Source organism: Lipotes vexillifer, unplaced genomic scaffold (genome assembly GCF_000442215.2).
Source record: "Lipotes vexillifer unplaced genomic scaffold, Lipotes_vexillifer_v1.1 scaffold903, whole genome shotgun sequence".
Lineage (NCBI taxonomy): Eukaryota > Metazoa > Chordata > Mammalia > Artiodactyla > Lipotidae > Lipotes > Lipotes vexillifer.
Window position 1 is genome coordinate 3,032,756 of NW_006791919.1, and position 10,838 is coordinate 3,043,593.

The window sequence follows — 10,838 nt, forward strand, 5'->3', positions numbered from 1 at the left end:
TCTCTGGGTAAAGATATGAAGATATCACCCAGAAGTCCTAAAATGCCAAAGATTAGTTAATGTCCACTTCCTGTGTGCTTTGTCATCACTTTATAGCAAAGAATATCTTACATGCACAACTGAGCAGATTCCAACAGCACAGAATGCCATTTTCAGTGGCACCAAGAAGATACTTGGAACAAGTCAATCTCCCAAAGCAAAGGTGCCTAGATTAAAACAAGGAAGTTAACAAGTCAGTTCTAGCACACGTAGTTACAAAGGACTGCAGACTTCCTGCACAGTACTAGCTTTGTGCAATGCAAATTTTTAGATAGACATGTATGTTTTTGTTCATAATTATTCTGCAGGAAAGGGGGTAAGGAGCACAACAGTAAAGGTTTATTTAGCTATTTTGTTTCTTTAGGAAAACAGATTTGATGACCAATTCTTTTCTCTAATATGCTGTATGGTAAAATAATTGACACATATAGAGAAAATGTATGTGAAACGTACCAAGTTATTTAACAAAAACTCTTTTTTAAGCTTCTTTGTCTCAAGAGGAAAATCTGCAATATGAATTCTGAAGGAAGTTTTACAAAGTAAATTCAGAATTAGACATGTTGGGAATTAGAAACAGCCATTTCCCATTCTGTCCTCAAATGCCCAAGTTACCGGAAATAAAATGGAAGATACTACTGTTACATTCCCTTGCCATTACTACAAACAATGAAGTTTGAGCATAACATCGCTTTTATGAAAATACAGAGAAAACATTGTTTGGATCTACTGAGGCTTATATATAGCTTCTATTATTGTGTAGTACAACCATGAAAAGTAATGCACATGGTTCATAAACCCAGTATTTTTTAGCTTCCCAGTATTTTGGTTAGCTGCTGGCACCACTGACCCAGAGGATACCTCTGGAGAAAGCATGAATTAATTACTAAAGTTTATGTAGAAAGACTTGTTTGAATTAAAAAAAAAAACAAACCCAGTACTTTATACTCCCCCAATTATTTACCTACCTTATTTTCCCAGCTCGTTGACAAAATGTACATTTAAGTTCCCATGTCTCCGAATCCCATATTGTAACTATTTCCTCAAAACTAACTGCTAGTAAAGAGCCATCTTCAGAGAAACAGCAGTTAGTTGCTTGGTATTTGTGATAACTACCCACAAAGTCACAGGTCCAGCCAACAGCTTTTTCTGTGAAAATACAGACCACAGAAATAGTACAAATGCTAGATAATATTTTAGGGAATTTATAAGAAATATGGATTAAGGAACAAGGAAACACAACAAAAAACCTCCTCTCCAAAATTTTAGTTACAAATCATTGACTGATTTGAAATTTGCGTCCCTTCCAAGAGACCTTGACCTTCCTCTAGTGGAACAGTAAAGGGACTACTGCAAAAGCCCTTTTTATTGTACCCTCACAGACTGGAATAACTAGCACACGAATAATCAAGAATGTCATAAAATAAGTAAAGATTTGGGAGAAAAGGCATGTAAAAATGTAATCTCTCAAATCTTTTGAAATTGGGCAATATCCTATAGAATTAAACAAAGCAGAAAATGTCCTCCCAGAATAGATACAATTCATGAGAGATAAATATATCAATTCTTAAAACTGTGCACTACATATAGACATACTATATTTAAGTAACTTACTGTATATATCAGAATCATCTGTTAATATCCACACTTTGAAGTGACCATCTTTACTTGTTGTAACCAAGGTGGGGTTTTCAGATTTTTCTGCATTACAGAAACAGAGAGCTGTGATGTGGTCTTCATGTGGCATGTTAACCTTTGTATTGAGAACAAACCTAGTAGGAAGGAAACCAATTTATTTTTATACCAGGGCAATGTGATATACTATCGTATGAATAGTAAAAATTCCTTACATATTGCATTTTACAATAGCATCTTTAAGAATGAGCAACTGATATATTATCACCTAGCATGACAAACAATTGAGTGTTCTGTCACTAATGGCAACAGGATGCAAAGAGTTCTAACACATTACCTCTGGCCTCGTGTAACGTACATAACAGAGGTGATTATAAATAGTGCCAGTTTACTGGTACGGAATGAGTATAAAATAGGGGTCATCAAAAAATGATACCTGAAAGGCTACTATACTAAACTGCAGGGAAACTGTATAGAACACAGATACCTCACTCTTTTGAAAATAAGCAAAAAAGGAAATAGCTATGAAAGCCCTTATTTGTGGCAAGATGGTACAGAAAGAACATTACCTATTTCACTGCCCTGGTCAATACTTAATATTTAAAGTCACCCAAACTACCTCTCAAAGCTTGCTTCTGGCTCGACAGGACACTGCTATGAATGAAAGATTATCCTGTGAAGATTCACAAGACAATGGGCACGAAGGCACTAAGCCCAGTTCTTGACAAGCAAGGACTGGATAAATTGCTATTACAGCCATGGTATGAGAAACTAGTGGGCTCCTTATCTAATCAAGACTACACCACACCACACCACACCTCTACCACCTACCACTGCCATTTTCCCAAAGAAGGTAATATAACACAAATAAAAGAGCTAAGGACCTCTGCATTCTAATCCTGGATTTGCCTGGAAGTAGGTATGTGTTCTTGGGGGTGTCACTTCTCCATGTTTCCTTATTTACGCAATAAGGTGACTCATAATTTGGAGGACACCAATGCTTTCTCAGAGCCGAAAGCACAAAGGCTTTATTAGAGGAATAACACCCCCTTCATTTCTCTTAATATAAATTTATCAAAATGAAACATCGTAAAGACCAACAATTGAAACTAGAAAGTCAAATAATTTTCTGCTCTGAAATTAATGTCTATATAGGTAGTATTACCCTTGTGTTTTCTTATTATATGTCCACAGTTTCATTTGCAATTCAAGCTCAGTTTCCTTTTCTTGACGTTGTTCCACCGTCGCAAGCCAATTACCGTAGCAGCCAAATGCAGCCTTTGTTAGCTCAATTTGGATCAGACCATAATCATTGATATATTCTTGCTGTATAATATCTAACTGATGGGTTAAAAAAAAAAATCCAAAATTCTTATTAATGTAAATACATACATGTTAAAGCATTCAAGGAATGGTAATTAACCACATCATAGATACCTTCTGGAATCTACAGTAACAGATTTTTAGGTAAAGAGAAAAATGAACTAATCATTACTTACAGACATTGAAATTGCCATTGAAAACATGGAGCATATTATATAATACCAATTTGGTGGTGATGATTCTTCAATGACCTTAAATTTTAGTAACGACTATGCTCCATTTATATGATACAGCAGAACTTTAGGTTACAGTAATGCTTTTTCTTTTGTTTCTAAGAACAAATAGCTTTACAGAAAATCTCAAGGCTAGATTCCACATCACTAGAAACGAGAACAAAAATGAAACCTACAATTTTTAAGAAGTGAAAAAAGCACAACATTTTAAATAGGCCAGCATTTTCTTTCTAATTGTTTCTTTTATTGTTTCCTCATCTATTTACTAAAAATGTATTAAGTGCTACTCCAGGCACTGTACTAGAAATGTACAAAGATCAATCAATAAGTTTCCTTTCTTTGAGAGGTTTAAAGGTGTTGGAGAGAAAGAGATAAAGTGTTACAGTGGCTGTGATAGAAATCTGTAAAGGGTATTGTGGGGCACTAAAGAAAAAGTGGAAATTCTGGATTGCATTTACCAGGATTATGAGAAGTGTTCCTCTTTAATCTACACTGAAGATTTTATCTTCAGCATGTACATATGATACTGTTTCACCACAAAGCAGAGACAGGTCTGTATTGTTAATCCATATTCTCATTGCCTATCCTTATGACTCAAAGGCACAGATGCGTGCGACGGTTAATTTAGAGCGTAGTCTTAAACAGAATAAAATAGAGCACACACAACAGTGCCAACTGGCTTACATGCAGACTTCATCTGCAACTGTGGCCTCATTAGAATCATGCTATGAACAACTGATAATACTATGTTCAAATAACACAGGCACAGGATCTTGTTTTAGAAGCTATACAATAAGTTACTTGACCCCAGTAGTGCTATAAACATATTTCATCAGTTTTAAGGCTAGTTAACAGATCAAAACTCTTACATTGTATAACTGTTTATCACTTTGGAGAGAATAAAACTGCAAGTGGCCAGGTTTCCCATTCAAAACCAAAGCTTTAGTTCTTGGGTCAATCATCAAGCCGGTAAAGATATTTCTGTCTGCAAAAGAAGTGATGAACAATAGCTGAAATCAGACAAATATTCACTTTTAAAAATGTACACAATTCCACATCCACTGAGGTCTGCAATACCTTTCACTAGGCCTTGAATTACTGCGGATGCCTCAAGGTTTCGGTGAATGATTATCATCTCTGTGGGTAAAATAAATAAATATATAAACAAACAAACATCTAAACATAAATAGGTCAAACCTTCAAGGTTTAAAAAAAAAAAAGTGAATTTATATCATTTTGAAATATACCAGAATACAAAACAATTGAGTATGTTCAATTTCTTGGAGTGTTACTGTAAAATTAGGAATATATTTTGTGATTTAACAGAAAAACTAGGGGTGTGGATGAGGGCTTTTTCTGTTGGAGTCTCTAAGTTTTCTGCTGTGACTATGAATACATTAGAAGTGTTAATTCAGAAACTTATATGCCCCCAAAGAGACGGTTGTTTACTTTGAAATGAGTCACTGCACTAATGGATTGCTCAGTTATGCTCTCTTTTGAAGGGAAAGGAGGCAATGGGCACGGGATTTACATCCAAGCTGAGGTGTAACAGGATGACCACATGCTGGGGAGGAATCAGAAGACTGCTCCATTTTTGTCAGAATCCATAGGACTCCGACGCCGAGACAATGGCTGTACCAAAGGAAAACCTCAGAGCATTCTTCCGAGAATGCCATTATATTGTGAAAACCTCCTTTATTTCCCCAATCATTCCACATGAAAAGATTTTTAAATATAAGTGGCACAACAATAACCAAATACACTTAGCCTTACACTTTCATAAAAACAACTCTGGAAATGTTGTATTCAGGTGGCAACTTGGGGCAAGAGGGTGGAGGAAAGAGGAGAAATGGAAGAGAAAAAAATGCTCATTAAATCCTATGCTACTCTTAGTTTGAGGTCTCTTATTTTCCATCCCCTACAGATGCTACCTAATTTATGACATTACACAAACTGTATTTCCTCATGACAACAAATTGAGACTTACTGTTATCGGAGTGCGAAGTACAGAAGAGATCCCCTGCTGGAGACACTGAGATATGTTCAATAGTAGCTCCTAAACGGGGGAGGAACTCCTTATTCTTCTCTGCTGCCTCTCGCCACTCTACGAGGACAGACTCACGGCCACCACTCAGCAGACTGCTGCCTTCTCATCCACCCAAAGAAATGAAAAGGACAGTGTTTGGGGGAAAAAACAGGAAGATATAATCGATGTTTTGATTTTTCCTATGTTAGAGAAATAAACTATTTAAAAAAACATGCAAACAAGTGTCTTTATATCTTTTAATATACTTGCAAGACAAAAGATTTAAAGATCACTGGTTCAGGGATTTTTCCTTTCCAAGTAACATGTGACTACTCTGTTGCTGACCAATTCTTCTGCCAATAACTAGAAAAACTGGATGAAACAAACATCCTCCAGGCCCAGCTGGCTTCACTAGTAAACTTTTCCAAACATTTAAGGAAGAAATAAACCAGTTTTACACTCTTCCAGGTAACAAAAAAGAAAGAACACTTCCCAATTTGTTTTGAAGACCAGCATAATTCTGCACCAAAACTAGCACATCATTAAGAAAACTACAAGCCAATTTCATAACAGATGAAAACTACCAAATGAAGTATCAGCAAGCTGAATCCAATGATATATTAAAAAGACAAGACATCACTGCAGGGTAAAATTTATTCTAAGCATGTGAGGTTATTTTAACATTTGAAAAATAAACCAATGTAACGAACTCTACTTACAGAAAAAAGGGGAATAGATCATCAGTATCTTAACAAATGCAGAAAAAGTAAAAGATAGAATTCTAGACCCATGATAAAAACTCTCAGTAACCTAGGAATTGATGAGACCTTTAAAATTTCATCAAGAATACTTACAGATAATCTATAGCAAATATTTTAGTGGTAAAACACTGAAAACTTTCCCCCTGTGTTGGGAACACCAATACCACTTTTATCCAACATTAACTTGAGGTCCTAGAGCACTGAAATAAGAAAGGCTTAAGAATCAGAAAGAAGTAAATAATAAATTAGATGCTCACAGACAGCATGACTGCGTTCAAAGCAGAGCCAAAACAGTTTACACTGTTAACATTTGCCTTAACTTATAAACAGTTCTCAAAAACCCTATAATTTGTAGTTCATTTACACAGACAACTAATTTTCTTCTATTAACTCTCTCATACCTATGCATTCACTGACAACCATGTACTATATTACTTCTCACAAATACTCACATGATTTAAAAAATAATATCAAGAATTTAACTCTCTAATAGCCAAGATGATCTGCAGTACTTCCTATATGAAAGCCATGGCTCACAAGAGAGGCACCTGGTATTCTCTTTTTTGAATGCCAACTAATCTAACTATTCCTTCTTCCCCAAACCCCACCTGAGAAGGCCAATCCTGAATGTCCCAGGACTTAAGGGTAATAAGTAAGACGATCACAGAAAGCTGTGACTAACAACTAGTGTGAGAGGAGGTGGACAAGATAGGTAAGGGCAACAAAATAGAGAAAAGTCCCAGTGACAATATACATCAACGGGTCTTGGCCTTTGGGCAGGGGCCACAGCAGAGAAAAAGAAACTGATGAGGAAGGGCAGAAGAAACACCTTAGTTCAGGAGAGAATAACAACACTGCCTGAAACATTACAGACATATGTACACACAATGCCACAAACATACTCATTTGTATTTTTGGTGGGGTGGAGGGTGAAGATAAGAGTAGCCTATGTTTTTCATCCATAGGGTTAACACCCTCTTCATTCTTCTGTTCTTCGTTCCCATATGTCACAGTTATACTCCTGTTGTACTACTCTAAGTGTGTCAGGTTGGGTCCCACCCCCATATACCAATCACTGATCCCCAAAATCAAAAGCACAAGTAGGCTGAAGATGCCTCCTGCTTCCTGAGGCTCCACTGAGTTAAACCCAAGTAAGCCTATAGGAATCTAGAGCAAATGGTACTAAGACTTGTCCTGCCAGTCTCTGGGAAGACCTACAGGAAGAAGAACCACTACTTTCTCTGGGCACGTAAACTTCTGGAGCATCTAGCACCTCACCTCCCCCACCCCCTTAAGGACCAGTCAAAATGTACTGACATAATTTTCACCACATACATGTGGGGATGCTAACGGTAACCAAAGACAAAATGTACTTCTCCAAATTTCTGTTGAAGGTCATCCTATTTCCAGGGAGGTATTTTTACACATTATAGCCACTCTCATGCAGCTTAAATGGAACAAAGATCTGAATTAACTTAAAATAGTGAATGTGGCCATCTTACAGTTAAAAACAAACTTTCGAATTAGACCTAGGTCCAAATCCCACTTACGAGACACGTGACCTTAGGCAAGTTAGTTCTCAACTACAAATTTCACTTCCATCATCTGTAAAATGAGAATAATGATGCCTGTTTTCAGAGTCAAGGATTAAATGAGATAATGGATATAAAGCATCAGCAGAGTCATTTGCTCCTGATAAACTGTAGCTATACTTATGGACAAGAAGCACTTAGCTACGTGCACATACATTAAAAAAAGAAAAGGAATATAATTTAAATAGGTTTATATTAACAAGAGACTTTATGATAAGTGTACACTTTGATACTCTGAAGAGCTTTGAAAACTTAAGCATATGGCATTGTGCTGAGCAAAGCCCAAAACACAGGGGTGATATACAAATGCTTAAAAAAATTCATTTGGCCCATGCAATTCTAAATCTTTCAAACTATAAGTACAGTGAATTAAAATACTTGGTTCGCATACTTTAAAAGTTCATTTTAAGTCTTAAACTTGTACTTACCTGTCACTGAAAAAGCCAAATCCATAACCAAATCATGGTGCCAATGTAAACATGTGTATGTGTATTTCTTTTCATCATCAAAATTCCTCCTATTGGAGAAAACCAAAATTCTTAATTTGGCCAAAGGCATATGTTTATCAAGTTTACTGGTCTTAATGTGCAAAAAGTACTTTCTATTTCTAAACCAGTCACTTCTGCAAACAATAGGCCATCATAGTATTCTACTAGTTCAGTATTCACTGTTACTCTCTCCTTTTTACTTAAAGGCTGACAAAAAGTTCTCTTCAATTAAATGATTAAGGACAAAATGGATTTACTCCTAGGGACAAGGGCTGAAGTCCTAAAATAGTAAGTCTATGCAATGAAGAGTACAGTAATGAAAAAAAGGAAGGATGCCAGCAAAGCATCATCTCTATTATGAGCTGTTGCTTTTCAGTTCTATCCTTTTCCCTGCACCCAGGTATACCTTTTCTGCAGGACTAATCTAAAATAAACAAATGATTGCCAAGCTCTTCAAGAGTTAACTGACCAAAGACGAATTTTGCCATCCCTGTGACCAGTTGCTATGCAGTCTTCCTTCGGGTGACATGCTACACATGTAAAATTGTTCTTAGCATGTTTTTTATTTCTTGATGATGATAAAGTAAACCTAGAAGAAAAATATTTTCCCTTGATTATTAAAGGCTTGGTAAGTGATGTAGTTAGGCAAAATGGAGGTCCCACCCTTATCAACCCAAACTGGTGAGCTCTCAGAATTCACTGAATATAAATGCACGATTTTTAAGAAAAATCATGATCAAGAATCAAGAATTTCGTTTTGTAAACATTTATTGATACACAATATAAACTTCACGTGAATAACATTCTACCATAATAACTTGTCTATGGAGGCCACTGAGAGTGAAACAGAGAACAGACAGTTCTTTTTATGGTTTTCTGCCTGGGCCAAGTTTGTTTGAATTTCTCGTTAAAGCTAAGTTTTTAGCATGAAGTATGGACAAGCCTGAGAAATTATATCTGAGACAACTGGCTAATGTGTCCAAAGATGTCAGGATCCTTATACTGCAAAGGAAAACAAATGTTAATCTTGGCAGGGTAAAAGGGGAGAGGGGACAGTGTCATTTGAAGAGTGACTACTCATGCTTAGCACTAGTTTCTTTAAATATGTTATCTCATTCATCCTTACAACTCTATTAGGTAGAAATTATCGCCACTTAAAATACATGTTAATTTGAAGTGCAGTGAGGTTCAATGGACTAATCTGACTCATTTAAAACCCAGATTATACCAAAGCCTATATTCATTCCTACAGCCATAAAATGACAATGCGGATCACCCAGGGAAAACTTTTCAAACCACATCCAATTTTGACACCAAGTATACACAGCAGAATCTAAGTGTGAAAGTGGTTTTGGGGGGAAAAGCTCCCTAGGATTTTGTGACTAATGATTTTAACCTACTGTGGGTTAAAAACTCTACCTCATCTTGTGGTTTCACAATTACTTGTAACATGAAACAGCTTTGGGTCACAGGTATAAGGATGAATAAAATTTTAATGAACTCCTGAGTAAATAAAATAAAGCTATCAAAAAGGAATTCTTACCTTGATGTTGTTTTCTTTTTGAAAAAATAAACAGACAAGTAAAAGTCCCGTACTGCAGCAACATACTCTCCCTGGTATTTCAAAGAGAAGATAACATTCACAAAAATAGTCAACACCCTTTAAGAAGAAATATTATCATAAAAGTTAACATGGGAACAATACGCTTTTTGCAGACTGAGAGTATATTAGTATGAAATGATATACTGGGTTGGCCAAAGAGTTCATTCGGGTTTTTCCATAACATGTTACAGAAAAACCCGTATGAACTCTTTGGCCAACCCATATTACAGTTTAACTATGGAAAGGATGCTCCTACATTTACAATAATCAAGAAAATTAAAAGATGAAAGTAGGTCCTAAATCCTAAAACTAGACTAAGTATAATGATTAAACTTTTTTCTATTAAGGCATAATTTATACACCACAGAATGCAATGTTTTACATGTGTATAACCATGTAACTACCATCACAATCAAGATTTAGGACATTTTCTTCGCCTCAGGAATGCTCCGTTGTTCCTCTCTCCAGTCATTCCCCAGTGCTCCCACCCCTGTCAGTAACTATTGATTTCTATCACCGTAGCTTATTCTCTGCCTTTTCTGTTAACAGAATACAACCAGAATGGTAAATACATTTCATGTCTGGACTGTAGCTCAACATCACCTTTTCGAGATTCACCCATGCTCTTATGTGTATCATTAGTTCCTTTTTATTGTGAAGCAGCATCCCAATGGATGCATATGTATCATAAATTGTTTACTCTCTTATTGATGAACACTTGGGTTATTTCCATTTTGGAGCTTTTATGAGTATTAATTATTCTTGTGCATGTCATTTTGTGGTCGTGTTTTCATTTCTCTACTTAGGAGCGGAACTGCTGGGTCACAGTAAAGGCATATGTTTAACTTTGCCCCATATCTTTCTACCACTCAGTACTGTCATTCTTTAGTTTTATCTGTTCTAGTGGACGTGAAGTGGTATCTCACTGTGGTTTTAATTTGTATTTAACTGACGACTATGATGCTAAAGAATAATGATGTTGGGCTTCCCTGGTGGCGCAGTGGTTGAGAGTCCGTCTGCTGATGCAGGGGACACGGGTTCGTGCCCCGGTCCGGGAAGATCCCACATGCCGCGGAGCGGCTAGGCCCGTGAGCCATGGCCGCTGAGCCTGCGCATCCGGAGCCTGTGCTCCACAACGGGA

The 10,838-nt window shown here is 36.6% G+C and overlaps 1 protein-coding gene across 1 annotated transcript in view; it reads right to left on the reverse strand.

Annotated features, from left to right (window-relative positions):
* Positions 1-10,838, reverse strand: part of WDR75 (WD repeat domain 75) — a 41,469-nt gene that overhangs the window by 12,946 nt on the left and 17,685 nt on the right. The window contains exons 6-15 of the mRNA XM_007464980.1: positions 9,638-9,708; positions 8,564-8,683; positions 8,035-8,123; positions 5,215-5,373; positions 4,305-4,364; positions 4,097-4,212; positions 2,837-3,012; positions 1,651-1,808; positions 1,005-1,185; positions 112-206 (exon numbers count right to left, since the gene is read on the reverse strand). Coding sequence (XP_007465042.1) covers positions 112-206; positions 1,005-1,185; positions 1,651-1,808; positions 2,837-3,012; positions 4,097-4,212; positions 4,305-4,364; positions 5,215-5,373; positions 8,035-8,123; positions 8,564-8,683; positions 9,638-9,708 — 1,225 coding nt within the window. The remainder of the gene's footprint in view (positions 1-111; positions 207-1,004; positions 1,186-1,650; positions 1,809-2,836; positions 3,013-4,096; positions 4,213-4,304; positions 4,365-5,214; positions 5,374-8,034; positions 8,124-8,563; positions 8,684-9,637; positions 9,709-10,838) is intronic.